General features: G+C 38.7%; 1 protein-coding gene across 1 annotated transcript in view; it reads left to right on the plus strand.

Annotated features, from left to right (window-relative positions):
• The window catches only part of LOC101707070 (uncharacterized), a 123,437-nt gene that overhangs the window by 70,186 nt on the left and 35,572 nt on the right, over positions 1–17,679 (plus strand). The window contains 1 exon segment of the mRNA XM_087180891.1: positions 1,811–1,989. Coding sequence (XP_087037017.1) covers positions 1,811–1,989 — 179 coding nt within the window.

Consider the following 17,679-nt stretch of genomic DNA (forward strand, 5'->3'; position numbering starts at 1 on the left):
GCATGGGGAGAAGCTACATTGCTGTCAAAGAAATAAACAAATGTGATAGCTGGTGGCAAGACAGTGCTAAGCAGGAGATCTTTTGGAAATTAAGAGACATCTGGGGACTTGTGACTCCAATTGTGGATAAACATAGCCTGAGAACTTGTTGCAAATACAGAATCTCAGACTCTTGCCAAACCCGCTGAATGAGGATATAGAGTTTAACAAACCACTGACTGGTTTGCAGTCACATTTGGTTTGAGAAGCTTTGAATTAAGATACTTTCTAATTTTAGGGTCCCAGTAAGTTAATAAATATAAACCAAAATGATGAGGTTTTTATTGTGCGTACTTAGCTATTTGGTTCTTTAAACACATCCACATAAAAATTACAATGACTATAGCTCATTTGAAGCTAACATCAAAAGCCTAAAGTCTCAAATCACACTTCTTTGTGAATACCAGGCCCAAGTCCTCTGAGCCTCAGATAGGAACTGGGATAAAGAGAGTAACACCACTGCTCAACAGCTGTTTAGAACTCGGCAAGTCCCCATGCATCAGGCTCCTGTCCTAACTCTGAATGTGAAAAACTTTCCTCTACTATGAGGACACCAAGCTGCGGCAAGGCCATCTGTAGGCCTGCCCCAGAGAGAATTTTTGTGGTGCACCAAGTTATGTTTATGACCAGGCAGAAACACGAGCTTATCCTGATCAGTATCAGAGAAACCCATATGCAGTCTGTGTGAGCAAGAGGAGAATGACCTCCAGGGGCAGCCCACTGCAACAGTACATAAATAAATTGGCAGATGTGTCAACTATGCATATTAGTCCAGGAGTTCAGTTCTTTGGGGACTGAAGTCCAAAGACAAAGACATTTGTGGGTTGCCGGTCAATCTGGAGCATTTCTTCTAATTTTTCTGGATGTGTTTTTGACAAGAGCTTAAGGGCAGTTCAATAAATTAAAATGTATTTACATGGCAATGAAGAATTATCTTGACACACGGAGTTATTTAATTACCAAGGTGCTTTGCGTGCTGCTAAAGTTGAGACTGTGTCAGCCTTTCTGGGACAAATCTTTATTTTCAGGGCCATGTGGCTCAGCCAGGAATGATCCCCTGGGTTGGAGCTTGTCATTTATAGAAAAGGAGTCTCCTCGCTGACCCCCATTTCCATAGACAGCTCTAAACAGATCGGTAATCTCAATGTCAGAAATCATGATGAAGTCAGCACTTCCAAGGCCAAATGTCCCCCTTCAGGGATGTGGCCTCCCTCTCAGAGGAATTGTAAATGAAGTCATACCCCATTTGCAGTCTTCAAAGCGTGTCAGGGTTGCTATCTGTCTGAGTGACATTCAGAGAGTTGTCTTGCAGCATCACAAGGTAGGTGTATGATAAAAGTCTATCTGTGCTGGCCGCATCAAAACAAATGGGTAAACAGTGACCTCATATTCACAGGAACAGGAAGTTTCCCTAAGCTACACAATATACCATTCCTGTGGGGAAGGGAGTCCTGCTAAGATTCAGGCACTAAAAGATGCATAGTAAGAGAAGACAGAATGCGGAAACTCAGGGTTAAACTTTGTCCATAAGGTTATAACCTAATGAGCTATGAGTCCTCAGGGAAGTCACTGTGCTGCTCCAGGCTGAATCTTCCTCATAGACATGAGGGTTTAAATTACTAAGGAATTTGCTTTATTCTAATGCTAGGATTCTATTTCATTCCATTTCTAAAAACTGTAACTTTTCCTCCTCCATGCCTTCTGAATATCATCCTTGCAGGTGACTGTAAGGATTTTAGACACTGAATCCATCCCAAATTCATGCTTCTAGGGCCAGATATCTTGACTCTTGTGGTGAGATCTGACATCAGCCACTGTCCCAATACCCCGTGGGCAACCTGCTGTGGCTATCTACACAAGAGGACTCACTCAGGCTTCATGAAGGGTTGGAGGAAGAGGTGGTTTGTGCTGAAGCATGACAGCTGCCTCCACTATTATAAACATAAAAAGGTAAAGTGAGAGAAGGCATGGGGCTGGCCTGGGAAAGAACAAAAAACCCTAGGAAATGCAGTCCGATGATCTGGTCCATGTCTCAAGCATTGTTCTGAAAGGCACTATGTTGCAGAAGGCTGAAAACAGTTTTCTCTCCTGTGACTTCTTCGGAAATTTTCCATCTTCAAAAGCTCAGAGAATGGTAATTTATTTTCTCTGCTCCTGCATAAATCAAGGTTGACATAACTTTCTGTCTCATTTTTCCTATTTTCAGATCCTCTGTGAAAACATTTTTATAAAAGCCAGGAAAGCAAAAACCAAAGTAAATACCCAAAACCCTAGGGAAGTCAAGGTGGGCCTTAGACACAGGAGAGCTCAAAGGGACTGAGTATCTGGGTGCTCTTCCCTGGGTGGCAAAGCACGGGGAAGTGGCCTGGACTAGCTCATTTCATTTTTCCTCTTCTTTGACAGCAGTGATTTCTAATTACAGATGAGGGATGGAATCACCTCGGGAATACTTTCAAAATACGCAGACTCAGCCCACTCCCAGATGTTTCTAATTTGGCAGTCTGGGATAGGGCTTAGGACTGTGTATTTGGGGAAAGCTCTTCACATGATTCTAATGAACACTTCACATTTTTTTCAGCACAAGTGTTTTCTCAGCCCTATGCAGTGGGCTAGTTTTCCAGTGTCTCAATTTTTAAATCAGATGGATGCGAACATGGTAGAAACAGATTTCACACAGAAATCTCAATTTCCAATTTCTCTTGGAAAATTCCCTAGCAACAGTTGGAAGGAGCTGAATAGACTCCTTTCCCCGGAGAGCACTTACTCTTTCCCACCTAACAAAAGTACCTGCCTTTCACCCTGTTGGCTTCCCTTGGATCACATTTGTGACCTTCCCCTAATCAGGTTCAAAGCAGGAGTTTGATTATTTATCTCATTTGTGATCGAATCTTTTTTCTGCTTTTATTTTACATGGCCCTAGTTTCTTAATTTTTAGCCACACACACGTACATGGACACACACACACACACTACACATACATGTACACACAGAGACATATATGTATGTAAACAGCCTTGGTTCCATTCTGGGACAGGTCAATAAAGAAATCAACTCATTGAAAAGCAAATAATGATTTTTGCATACTGAATTATTATGAGAACTTTCCATTGCTGGAATATGGATTGCTTGTTTGTGACACAGACTGCGAGATGCTCTGCCTTCTGGGGCAATGAAAGTCATACAGATGCTTTGAAAAACTTTGTCTCCCTCCAGTGCAGGAAAATAGGATTCTCTCTAATCAGGATGAGAAACAATCAACAAAGGATGAGAAACAACAAACAAACCTTTGGTTTCTTCGTCCTGAGTGTTAGAGGGTACAGACCAGAAGTTTCAGCCTGGTTGTGTTTCAGCAGCACTGGAGTTTTCCAAAGCACACATACAAAGTATCTCCTGCACTCGTATTTCTGAGAGTCAGGTCTTGGGTATTGTGTGTGTTTTTTAAGCTTGCAGGGTATTTCTTATTTGTACCTGGGGTGGGTATCGTAACAAAGTTTATTCCCATCTATATTCAAAGACATAAAAGACAATAATGTTATTTTGGCAATTGTTCTTTCTTCAGATCAGCATCCTAAGATTCTGTCCTTCCTGGCTTTTGTTGATAATTTTTGTTTCCTTTTATAAAATGGTGATAATAGTAAATGCCACAATTTAATACCCTTCTTTGGCAGCATAAATGGGTACAAAGAAGTTGAAGTCCAGCACTCCTCACTTCAAAATCCCTGGTTCTGCCAGGGACCTGGGTCTGCCAGGTGGCAATCATGAGACCAGTGCTGCCTGTCCTTGTTTTGTTTGGCTTGCATGGTGTTTTTATAAAATTTTTAATTAAATGCATTCAGGTGAAATATGCTGTACCATAATCCTCAGTTCCTTACGCTGTGCCCAGTCATTTGAATTATCCACTAGGTTCTACTGGGATTTAAATCCTGGACTGGAATTTATGTGAAAAGTCTTCTTTGCAAAAGAAATAGGGATCTTATGATGTGGATGCAGCTAGGAAAAAAGCATCAAGAGCAACTGAAATTGTGACCATCACTGCCACAATAGGTTATAATGTGGAGATTGTAGAATATAAAATTACAGCTTATTTTATTTATAGAGAACAAAAATCAAATCCCTTGTAGTGCTACAGACTCCAGAATACATCATGTCTGATCTTTAGAATAGATAGCAATGACTGAGAAGAGTTAATGGGGCATAAGAAGAACATAACAGAATAAATTAGCAGAAAATGAACTCAGCCATAGCATATTCATTCATGCAACAAGTATTTATCGAGTCTTTTTTTATAAGCCAAACATTATGTAAGCACTGGGAAGGCAACAAAACAGATACGATGCCTGCCCTGTTTGTGCTTATAGTTCCATGGAAGAGACTAATATTAAAAGTAGATTCACAAATAAATATGCAATTGTGATTAGTACTATAAGTGAAATTACAGGGTTACAGAAGAGAATTGTAGCAGTCTAGATTCAACCAAGAGAATCACATGGTGTTTTAAACAGGGAAAGCTTAATAAAAAATAGTTATTAATAATGATAAAAGAATAACTACATAAGAAAGCTGTATGGCAACAGGAAAACATATGCAAGGAAAGACAAATTTGGAAGGGGAATGACTTTCTAAGGATCCAGATCTCATTGGAGAAAATAGTTTAATCCACTGGATGGCAGAGGAACTCACTGCTTTGGAGGCCAGAGTCAGTCTGCAGGACATACAGGAAGCAGTGCTGGGGTGCGCGGGGAGGACAGGGCCGCTAACCTCAGCTGGTGCACAGGTGTGCAGTGGATAGGAGGATGTTCCTGAGGCAGGAGGCCTGGGTTCTCAGGTGTCCTTGTGGAGAAAGTCCTGTCAGGAAGTGGTGGTATGGAAAGGACTGTAAGAGCAAACCCAGGGGAGGAAGGAATGGTACAGAGGGAATCAGGACATCAGGGTGGCCAGGAAACTCGGAGCAGAGGACGTCCACGTGGACAGGGTCACAGGAAAGTGATCACTGTGGTATTCTGGGGGTACAAGGTCTCAGGGAGTCAATGTATTCTGATGCATAACTGGGACAAAGCATTCCTTGATGTCCACACACCTGAACTGAGAACTGCAGGCCCACCTTGCTGCAGCTGGAAAGAGCAGGAGCATCCCTTCCCCCTGCGGTGTTCCTCTAGTGCCCTCTACTGAGAAATTTTAGCACCGCACTCACAGCAAAGGAGAATTACATAAAGGAATTTAGTACCGCAGAGCATATATAAAGCAATGTGTTTGAGCTGAGAGGTATTGAGAGACAACAGATTGACTGTTGGCACCGAAGTACATTGAGAGGGCTAGGGAAATTAGGAGGAGAGGAAGCATGTAATGAATTATTTTTCAAGGATGTAACACTTTTGGCTGAGACCTGAGTTGAATAGAAGTTAACCAGGTAGAAAGTTTCGATGTGCATTCTTCAGGCAAAAGAAACAAGCTGGCAAAAGACATTTCATGTTTGAGGATCTCAGAAAAAGTTCAATGTGGCTAAAGCAAGAAGGTTAGGTGAAAGAGAGAAAAGGAGGGATAATAAGCTTTAAAAATCTGCAGGAAGACAACTACACAGGGCCCTGAGGCAATAATAGGGAATTTTGGATGTTTTTCAAACCTCTGTGGAAGCCATCAAATGTTTTAGGTAAGGGAATTTTCAAAAGCTCATTCTAACTCTTATGTTGAGAATGAACTGGAAGGTGACAAGAGTGGAATAAAAACAGCATTTGAAAAGCTAATGCTGTAGTTTAGGTGGGAGGCAATAGCAGTCATTTCCCAGGCACCAATAGTAAATTAGGTAGCCAGATCTTCAGATCTACTTATAAGCCAGAACAAATAGGATTTCTTGATAGGTTGAATGTGATAGGGTATTTGTTTTGGTTTAAATATGATACCTCCCCAAGACTCAGTCATTGAGGGCTTGATCCTCAAGTCAGCAATGTCTGGAGTTAGGCTCTAGAGAGGTGACTGGATCATGAGAGTGCTGACCATAGCAATGGATTGACCTACTAATGAGTTCACAACTGAATGGGCTGTTGGAAGGTGGAGACTCATTGCAGGAAGAAGGTGACTAGCAGGATACGTGTGAGGGTCATATCTTCTCCCTGGTCTCTCTCTCTCTCTCTCTCTCTCTCTCTTTCTCTCTCTCTCTCTCTCTCTCTCTCTCTCTCTCTCTCTCTCTCTCTCTCTCTCTCTCTCTCTCTCCCTCTCTCTCTCTCTCTCTCTCTCTCTCCCTCTTCTTCCTGGCTTCCATGAAGTGAGCAGTTTTCTTCTGCCACAAAGTTCTGCTATGATATTTCTGCCTCACCACAGGCCTAAGAGTAATGGAAGCAGCTAGGCATGGACTGAAACCTCTGAACCAAAAGAGATCCTTCCTTCAAGTTGTTTTTCTCAGGTATCTTTTCACTTTTTTGAAAGCTGACTTTGGGAACTACTATAACAAAGATTTCAAACTTGGTGGTTTATAATCAATAAAAATTTATTTCTCACAGTTCTAACATCTCGAAGAGCAAGATCAAAGCATCAGCTGATTCAGTATCTGGAGAACCTTCTTTGTTCACTCCATCATTTCACTGTGTTTTCACATGGTTGAAGAGACAGAAACTCTTGGAAGTTTCTTTAACAATGACCTCAATCCCATTCATGAAGATTTCACTCTCATGACCTAATCTCTAAAGATCCTATCTCTAAATAGATTCATGCTGAGGATTAGATATCAGTTTCTGAATAGTGCAGGCGCACAAACCTTTAGTCTACAGCATAGAGAAAGTGTAGGTAGGACAATACAGAAGTTTCTTGTAATAGTGTCTAAATGGATAAGGTATCAGTTACTGAAATAGGCGTAGGTTACAAGAATATAGACTGAGGAAACATCAATAGTTCAATTTGAACTAATATGGTATTTGGATTGAAAATGTGAATGGAATTCTTGAGTAGGTTTCTAGATATTCAAGGTTGGAGCTAGGAAGAAAAATTGAGGAATATATATTTACATATAAATATGTTGTACTATGGTATATAATGAGTATAGATAGTTATTAAAGCCACAAAAATTGATGAGATTGCTAAGGGGGATAATGTAAAAGGGAATAAAAAGAGAGCCCTTAATTTGAACCCTGAGGGTGGGCAGGGAAAGATATGAAAGGTGGTCAAGAGGGGTGGCCAAAGAGATATAAACAAAACCTAGGAAAACACGTGTCATAGGACCAAGACAAAAATTAAAAGTTTCAGAAAAGAGGGTGATTGGTGTTTTCCAGTACTGCCAAGAGGCCGTGCCATGATGAGTATAGGAAAACATCCATTAAGCTTTACACCTTGGAAGTCATTGACAATTTTGGCAAAAGCAGTCTAGGCTATGTAAAATGAATTTAGAATGAGCCAACACATTAATATGGCCTGAAAATGGAAAACAGCATTTAGGGACAAGTTTTTTGAAAAGTTTGAATGTGAAAGAGACTAGAGAAAGAGAATATCTAAGGAGTATTTAGTCCACTTACAATTAATGTAATTACTGATATAATTAAGCTTAAATCTGCTATCATTACTTTTGCTTTCAATTTGCCCCTTATGATCTATATTTATTTTCCTCACCTTTCTTCTTTTCAATAAATTGAATAGTTTTATTTTTTCCATATATCTTGTAGTTAATTCTTTTGCAACTATTTTAACAATTATCTAAAAAAATTACCACATGGATTTAGACTTACAAGAGTTTAATATAAATTAATACTGGTTCTATTTTATGCACATCACAGCACCTAATTTAATGATGTCCTAAGTAATGCTCATGGTGTCATGTGTTTTAATCCTACACAGATTAGAATTCTCCACAGATTAGAATTCTTTCATACACTCAGTGTTCTTTTATAATGACCCACATATTTATCCTGTTTTAGTAATATTCTTTTCCTGCATCTTCAAACATTTAACCTGGGATCATTTTTCCCTTCTAGTGGGACACTATTTAGTGAGTGATCTCCTGACTGGTAATGAATTTTTCATTTATCATTGCTGACTATCTTTATCACTCCTTAATACTTTAAGAATATTTCATTGGGGGCCAGGGATTCAGCTCAGTAGTCCCACCACCTACCTTGCAAGCACAAGGTCCTGAGTTTGGGTAACAAAAAAAAAAAAAGAAAAGAAAAGAAAGACTATTTCTTTGGCTATAGAATTTTAGATTTGGCAGTTGTTTCCTTTCAGAGCTTTAACCGTCTTCCCATTTTCTTGTGGCTTTCTTTATAACAATAGGCTCTTCAACTGAGTTACCAATAGAAATAATGAAAGCCAAAAGATGCCTTTTGTTAGTCTTTCTGTGCTTTATTCTGCATATATTCTTTTGACATACTCTAGTTTAATAGCAAATTAACTCCACCAAGTTATAAATTTCAGTACTTGTATTTTCACTTCCAGTTTCCTCTTGATGTGATTCTCTTACAGTTTTTGTTTATCCTGAAATTCTCAAGCTTGTCTTTTATTTCTTTTAACACATTAACATAGTCATTTCAAAGTCCATGTGTAATGACTCCTTTATCTTAGTCAGTCTGATCTACCATCTGCCATATCCTCAATTTTCTTTTGGCTGATGATTCAAGGTCATTTCAGTCTTACCAGTGCTAAAATAATTGTAAGTCAACCTTCAGTCCCTGGGGGAAAGGGTCCTTGCCCTTTCAATTTCCAGGGTCATTCTTCAGGGTTCTAACTCAGCCTGAATTACCAGGAACTCCTCCTGCATGAAACTTGACTCCATGAATCAGTCAAATGCTCTGTGCACTTTTCAGCTTCTCCAGATAGCGGTGACCCTGATGTTGGACTCCTGTTCTATACAATTTTAGCCTTATTAGTTTTCATTGTCTCGCTAGCTCTGTGATATATTCAAAAAGACATCTACATATTTTAGCTTTTTCATTTTTCTCACCAGTGAGGTTGATATTTATTAACTAGCCTGCCATTACCAAAAGGAGAACTGCAATGACAGCTGAGAAGGAAGCTGATATGAGGGAGAGCTTTTTTGCCAGTTTAAAAGATGTAAGGTACCACCTTTAGTGTGAATGCTGAGGGGGCTAGAATCAAGCAGAAGAAAAACGTTGAAGGTACGGAAAAGGGAATGACTGATGGATCCTTTTACCACTGATCCTAAAAGCTGGGTATGTCTAGCCCATTATCGCAGCAACAGATTGAAGTTTATGAAAGATAACACTGAATAGCCAACAAAGTTAAAAACAAAAGGAGGAATTCCCCGCTTACTGCAGCTGAACAAGCCAGGTTTTGTGGTGTTCTATGAATCTATGTATGCAAAAACCCATGTGTTGGTGAGTGTAGGACTAGGAGGCACTTCACACGCTTGCCTTTGCAGATGCCCAAAGCCAAAAAGCAGTGCTAGGCCCACAGTACTTGTCTCTATTTCAGGAGCTTTGGTTTTTCTATGGCATGTTTATTCTGCTATGTTGGGGAAGTAGTTTAATGGACAACATGGTCCACAGTAGTGAGAGGAGACTTTATTTTGAACGAAGAATGAAATTTAGAGCACAGAATGGGATTAATCATTTAAACTGTGCATTTTGAATCAAAGGAAAGTGATTGATACTCCCTCCTAAAATTTCCCTGAGTCTAACAAATCACCTCTAAAGGCTGTAAAGTTCTAAAACTAAATGGAAGCAGAGTAGAGAAATGGAATAGAGTATGTGTTCTGAAGGTCATTCTAACTCTTCAGCTCACATATTAGAATAAAGATTTTATACTATAACTTTTAGTTAACAGAGATTTACCAGACAAGTTGGTAATTCTTAGAACTTACCCTGCAGTTGACCCCAGAGCCAAAAGAAAACCAGACCCAAAGAATGGATTTGCATGGACGGTGGAAGGAAATAATATAGTTGATTTCTGAGGGCCCTGTCAGTTCTGCTCATTACTCCAAAGGTCTTAGGCTTATTACTGTGGTAGAAACAAAGCTGGAGCTCTGAGGAGAGATGCCTAACACTGCTGTTTTCTTTGAGCATCTGTGTTAAGAGATCTTGGCAAAGCATATCTTCTCAGAACTTTGACAAAGGGAGGAGGATCCAACAATACAGGCTGAGCAGGAACAGGCAATGTGGCAAGAAAACTAAAGGAGCTCAATGTTCCCAAGGCCCAGAGGAAAAAGTGTTTTAAAAAGATCAGAGTGGTCAATAGAAAGAAATGTTGCTGTGAAGGAACAGTCCACTAGATAAAAGCCTGCTGGGGGACAGTAACCTATCTATGACTGGTCTTGTCTCAACTTGGCTTATCTACATTTTTTATTTCACTTGTTCTCAACCTAAAAACATGTTTGTCTCTGCCATCCTGAACCTTACAGAGAAACTTCCTTAAATGCACATTTCTTACAACTAATTTTCCACCTCTCTTTTCTGTTTTTTAATGCAAAATCTGCCATCTAACCATATCATCTAACAGTATCTATCTCTTCTTTCTTTCTTAGCCAACTGCGCCCAAGTATCTGCCTCAGTAATACAGGCAATTGTTGAAATTACAAGCATGACCAGATTATCCAGGTAGAATGTGTAGGGTGAGAAAAGCAACAGGACACCAACATTTAAAAGGAAATTACCTCTACTTGTTAAGGTGCTTATTGAAATTATCATTGCAGAATCTGGTACATGATTTCAAACACTGTGCTATACTAGATTCCATCTCTTTCTCCATTTTACTCTATTCTCAGTAAATTCTCTGTGGTCCTGTGGCTAACAAGTGAGTGTAGATGCAATATCAAGTAGGCATGGCTAAAACAGTTTTCTTTCTTTCCACTGCACCAGGCTTCGGTCCCAGTGCTTTTGTTCCCAGGTGTGTGCCACCTGCAGACTGCAGGCCCCAACTAGCTCTTAGTCCCACCTTGGGGCTCCATCACACCCTGCCTCAATTGCTTGCACCCCATATCTCAGCACTCTCTGCCAATCCTACCTCCTCTCACATCCTGTCATTCCCTCGAGAAAGATTTGTTAATACAAAAGGCATACGGAAGCACTATTAAGTATAATGTATGAACATCATTTTCTAAGTTCATAGAAATAAAAAAAAGGAATACCAATCAACAGAAGAATGCTTGCAACATTCAATATATGTGGGACTTTTTTCATACATTAGAGTGATCATTTTTAAAATTAATTTCATTGGTACATTTTAGGTATACAAGTTCTCTGGTGTGAAAAACTGAAAGTATAAATAAAGATCAAAATGTATAATAGATAATGTGAACTGGGAAGAAAAGGTGCAAAGGGGAAGGGGAAGTGGGAGGGGTAGGGAAAAGGAAAGAAGGGAATGGAATTAATATGAGCAAATGAAAAATGAAAACAAAGTCTTTGTAAATAGAGAGGGGTGGAGCATTCAATATCTGTTATATGATCAATATAATAAGGATTTTACAGTCATTTCCAATGCTCCATACTTCATTGGAAATTTATCTGTAATTTAAGAGGTATCCAGTAGATGGCATAGCTTACTCACGGTTCGGTTAGCTTTTCAGAGCCCACTGTAGACCACAGTTTGAATGAAAATTCTTGCTAATGCTGGATGAGACATGAGAAATAAGTAAGATCAACTTCCTCATTTTTCCAAATAGGACAATGAAGACTAAATACTATAGAGCTTACCACAGAAGGTCCAGGACTTAAGCCAGATAATTGACAGTCACCTGAACCTATCCCCACCCTCACTGTTACTGGCCGCCAGCCTCCAGCGTTGGATAAGTTCCTCTACCTCATGCAATGGCATAGGTAACTAGTTCTGGGTTAAGAGGGTGTTAAGGTACTTAGGGGAGATTGTTATGGGATTACTGTGTTTCTTAGGATAGTGCACTGTTGGAGCTATTTAAACACCATGAGGAAGGTATCCCTCCAAAAGACATTTTTTAAATGGGAATAAAACTGCCCCTTTGCCTTTCTGACTTTTTCCCACCATCTTCTGCTTTTCTCTCTACAGCAGAATCCCATTTGCCGCATGTAAATGAGAAGAAGGCCAGTTTTCTAAAATAACTTCCTTTTCCGGTTGCTCCGTGCCTGGAATTCCCAAGGATAGAAGCATGACCAGGGCTCTATGTCCTTCTTCAAGAGATTTATTATTCCTGAGAGAAATTTACATACTTTCAGCTATTTGCCAAATATTTTTTGAGAACTTACTATATGACAGGCATGGAGCTATAAAAATGGTTTTTTAAAAAGGCCCATAGTTCTCATGGAGTTTATGATTTACTATAGGAAGAGAACAAAAAGAAACAAGATAATGTTAGATACTATTAAGTATTTAAATTTGAGAGTGGCTGGAAGCTGGGAGGAGGTTGGGAGGGATTCCAAGCATTTCAAAGAAGCTTGTCTGAGATGGGAAAATGATTTAGCCAAAAGAGGCCAAAGGAATTGAAGCAAGAGTGTAAAACTGGTTCAATTATACTCTTAATAAGAGTAAGGTCGTACATCAGGTTGCTTCTTACCTGTTGCTACCTGCTGTAAAGAATGATACTGACAGAAAACAAGTTTAGATAAGAGAAGAAGGAAGGATCTTTCTGGGGCAGCTCTGGTGCGTCTCCTTTGCCTGTTGAGGAGAGGGAGGGCAATGGAGTCAGCCTCATGGCACCGGCACGAGGAGAAGTGCTGAAAAGGGAGGACAGCATCATACAGAATCAGAGAAAGTCACCAAGAGACAAACTGAGGACCCCAAGTGTAAATGTAAGTGTACCTCTGAAAAGACCTTTGAAAGTAACCTGCCTGTCTCCAGCTCTCTGATTCAGTGCCTCTCAAAATTGAGTACCCCAGATTAGAAACACCCCAGCTCTCCTCACACCAGGTCTACCAGGTCGGAACTGATGTTCTTCACTACTTATATCTCTCCCATGCTTCAGCTCCTCGGTCATAGGTGCGCTGCCATTCTCCATGCATAGGTTCAGTGCTTCAAATAAGAAGAGGATGAAACACCTAAGAAAAAAGTAACAAGATCGATGCCTGCAAAAAACCCCTGAAAAACTGTAGAGAGTTATTTAGAGATAATTGATATTTATCTCTCTAAAAAATAAGTCTTTGATAATTTGTGATACTTTATTCATAATATATAAAGAGGCATTTTGTGAATGTGAATAAAGAAAGGATGTTCGGCATCCCTCAAGGCCACAATATTATTTTTCCTGTGTAGGGTGTAATTTTGTGGGCAGTGATGTGCTTTCCCCAAATCTCAAGAGCATGGAGCCCTCACCTCGCCCTGTTCTTGGGACACAATGAGGAGGAAGTTCTGTTACTGAAATTGTGGGTGAGGGGGATGCAGTTTCAACTCCTGCAGCAGACAGCAATGATGACATGGAAATCCCTTTGGAATGATTAAGAGAATTCACATGCTCCTCATGTACGCTGGTATCTTTGCATTCTACCTAGAAAACTAAACCAAAAGCTAAAGTAAATTTGGACTCCTAACATTTCTCCCATCTGAATCCTAATAAGATTTTCCTTACTAACTTTTGCATTGATTCAACTCCAGTACTCAAAAGATCAGGATTGGTCTCTTGCCTGGTACATGATATTTAATGCTTAACGTCTTTCTTATTTTTTCATCCTCAAAAATTTGAAGGCAAAAGGTTTGACTTTTTTCTTGCATAGATTTTCCTAGTAGTCTATAACGCTGAAAATTAGCAGCAAGATTTCTGCAAAAGATGTCCAAGAAGCCTAGCAACATTTGTTCAGAGACTGTTGAATGACTATGCACTCTACTTTCAAAGTTTTTACTGAAATGTCTTCAAGGTGGAAATTGTTTTACGGTTCTATGGCATGTTACCTTTTTTTTGCCCCCTTGAAATGACCTTATCTCATTTGAGAAAACTATCTGCTAGATCAGCAAAAGGAGAATCGGTCAATTAAAGTTTTTGTCTTTATTCTTCATAAGAAATTCTTGGAGAATAAGATGAAGAATGAATAGTTGAGATAAATGATTCATGAGGTACAGATGTCCTTTGCATTATTCCTTTTGGGTAAGTTCATCATCCTTGTTTACATAAGGTGTATTTGCTTGCAGATCTGCCCACTTACTTCTGAACTAAGCTAACATTTCCATTTAAACTGAGTCATCCTTGTCCTAAATATTGCATAATGGCACAGTCTGCCATCTTCTGCCTGCTTTGGCCAAACACAATGACAAAGCAAACTAGGCTATGAGTCCTGAATCAATTTGTACTCACTGTGATTTTGTGTGGTGGTCAGATGCATTTGTTATATTGCAAGGAATTATAATATTGAATAAGTTGCAGAAAATTCTACTCAAGAAATCTTAAAATAAAAATCAAATGAAGTTCCTGCCATAGCTATGAAAAATATGTTCTAAAGGCACAGAAGGAATATTTGCAACTTGAAACTTTTCATCAGAAATTGAAAGAGTTCAAGATCAGTTTAATATTAATTCTCCCCCAGTTCTTTCATCTAAGAGATATCAAGTTGCATTTGAATCTGGCAAAAAGATATGAATTTAGGTCAGTTTAGCCTTCAAAGGACAATTTTTTGAGAAATATTCTGTATCCATCTATTTAGTCTTGAGTATCTTTGGATTATTTTAAGGTGAAAATGTCCAAAACTTGCCTTTTCATAGAAAGAGAAATTCATTTCTGGTAAGTTGAAATTGCTTTTGAATAATTTATAGGGAAGAGAGAATTCATCAGATCTGATATCATCAGCAGGCATGAGATTGCATTGTTTTATAATGGGTGCTATGGGAACTGAGAAATTTCAATCCAGAATTTCATGTAGGTTAAAGGTAGGCAATATTTAAGGGAAAGCTTATGTTAAAATGAACTATACAGAAATAACCTTTAAAAATATCATCAATGTAAGAAAAAAATAGTCCTCCCACCCCAGTGCTGATATTCATTACACCATTATGGCATTGGCTGGTGCCAACATGCAGGGCCTCTTTCTTGTAATATTATTATTCTCACCTCCTTTTCTTTGGATGAGAAGATGATGGTAACAAAATAAGATAAAGAAATAAACCCAAGTAAAATAACAGCATGCTAATCCAAGTAAAGTGAGAAAAGACTTCCAATTCATTACTCAAAAATCAGGATTTTTTTTCTCTTACCCTTTAAGACATGCTGCTGAAACATACCTTGATTATCCCAATGTCAACCAAACAATTTATGATCTTGGAACTTCTCCAATATATCATGTTTATTTAATCTTGCTCATTAATTTTAAATGCTGTTATTGATCGTCTTTTATGTGCAAAGAACATGGCTAATAAACATTATTTTAGAAACCAAGATGAATAAAGCAAACTTTTACTCTCATAATAGGTGGTGACTGATCTTAAACTTTTAGCATGGGTATGACTTGTACATGTAACATGGGAAGGAGAATTCCAGTGGGGAGCAACAGCCTGAGGAAAGGCTAAATAGGATTGTGTTGAGACCCAAACAAACAGCTGTAAGTGAGACAATTTGACTGAATTCTACTGTATAGGAAAAAGACTAATGAAGACTTGGACCAAAGCCAAATACTTGAGTCCAGACAAGAACCTTGAATCCAGCCTGAAGAGGTACACACAGTTAAGGTGGCAATGAAGAACCACAGTGCTTTTGAACTCCAGAAGCATATGAGGTATGATTGAAAAACATGGTGAATGTATAAATTTCTAAAATTCATTACAATAAAAGACATATTGCCAATAATCTTCCCCCAAATAGTCCCCCTGTCTTTGAACACACTTACCTCATCATTCTTGCCACATTGTGAAGCAATTCTAGAAGTCCTCTTTCATGAGTGTCTTTTAGTTGCACTTTCAAGGCAACCTCTATGTCCTGAATTAATTCAAATGTTTACCTTTTATAATCATTTTGATTTTGAGGAAGAGCCAGAAGTTACAAGGTGCCAGATCTAGAGAAGATGGTAGACGAGGATACATTGTAATGTTTTCATAAGTCTTTCTTTCTGTTGGATAGCACTAAACAGCAATATTCAGTGAATTTTTTATCACACCTGATAAAGATATGAAAGAGAACTTCCAGAACTGCTTCAGAAAGTAGCAAGAATAGTGGGATAAGTGTGTTTAAAGTGAGGGTGAATATTTTGAGGGAGATTAATAGCTATGTATCTTTTACTGTAATGAATATTTTTATTTAAGCACACACCATATTTTTTGACCTGCCCTTTTAATGGAAACATAAATGAGGCTATTCTTTAGGATTTTCAGGTGGGGCTAGGAGTCTGGGTTGTAGGATGAGTTAGGAAGGATTTACCTAATTCAGACAAGAGGTAAAGGGGTACATTCAGGTGTTGGCACTAAGAAATAAGGAAAGAAAATTGATCTCAGAAATCTTAAAGTTATACATCTGCTAATCTAAGTATCTCCTGCTATCAGCACTCCCTTTACCAGTCCCAACCTTCTATGCCACTGTAGACACCCTCCATTACAGGTGCTTGGCCAGCCAGTTCAGATAATATTTTATTAAAGAAACACGCAACTATATCACAAGTTGTTCTTTGATATTTTGATAATAATATTTCAATATAATTAGTTTGTTTGGTAATCTTGTGAATCTAAAATCTCCATGCCGCCAAAAATCAGGGTTTTGTAGAGAACTTGTAAAGGTACAGGTCATCATTTGAACTCAAGATTAGTCTCAGAATTTCCTGATCATGTCCAAGTTCTAGGTCTATAATCATGAGAGAAAGTTTCTCCATTTCTCACACTTTTGAAAGTGGTGTTGCCTTTGCTGTCACAGACCACAGAAGGAGAGCTCTCTTCTCACTGCCACCTCACTGCTGGTTCCTCCTCCTCTTCTTTCTTTTCTTCCTCCTCTTTTTTTCATGTTCTTTTCCTGTTATCTGACCATACTTTGAAACACTTTCAGAATACCATTCTTCTGTAACTAAGTACATTCTCAATCTCCATTTGGTTCTTTTTTTTTTCCTGAAGATTTTTTTCTGAGATAAACAATAAGCTGTACTCTTCCTGGATCTAAGTCTATTTGTTGCTGCTGCCTGCCAGAAGCCAACTCCTTTCAAAGGTGAATGGCAAGTCTCCATTGATTCACTTCCTTATGGGTGGGAGCAGGAGGTGAGAGAGAAGTTTCCCATGGGAATTAATGCTGCATGGCCCATTGACCATCCAGTGACGTGGACATAGATGGCAGGAAGGAAAATGTTTACTAAAGACCATGAAGAGGGTATTTTCAGAGACAGGGAATGCACCAGACTTGGTCTGGGATGGACTCTGACTGCTGCTACTGAGTGATCTTGTGTGTTGAGAATCTTGGCACATGCTCACAAACTGATAACCTCTGTTACATAACTTTTCAAAGGCCACAAGCTTACGCTAGAAAAGCTGAAAATGACAGCACAATAAATTTCCTCTTTGTTGATATTGTGATGAAAACTAAAATAATTTTGGCATGTTTTGTTTTCATGAAAATTCCTTTCAATTGGCTTCATTTCCTAGGTATAAGAAATGGCATTGGTGATAAAAAAATATATATTGCATACTGTAGAACTTAGTGGAGATTTTGGTGTTGTTTTTATTTTGTTGGGTCATTTTTTTTCTTTTAACAAAGACATCAAATCACCAATAAACAAATAATTGGCTAAAAATGCTAAACAAATTTTAAATGTTGTTTTACATAATTTGAAATAAATAAGCCAA

The sequence above is a fragment of the Heterocephalus glaber genome, unplaced genomic scaffold (genome assembly GCF_053883595.1).
Source record: "Heterocephalus glaber isolate CG9 unplaced genomic scaffold, H.glaber_assembly_v1.0 deba00001465, whole genome shotgun sequence".
Classification (NCBI taxonomy): Eukaryota; Metazoa; Chordata; class Mammalia; order Rodentia; family Bathyergidae; genus Heterocephalus; species Heterocephalus glaber.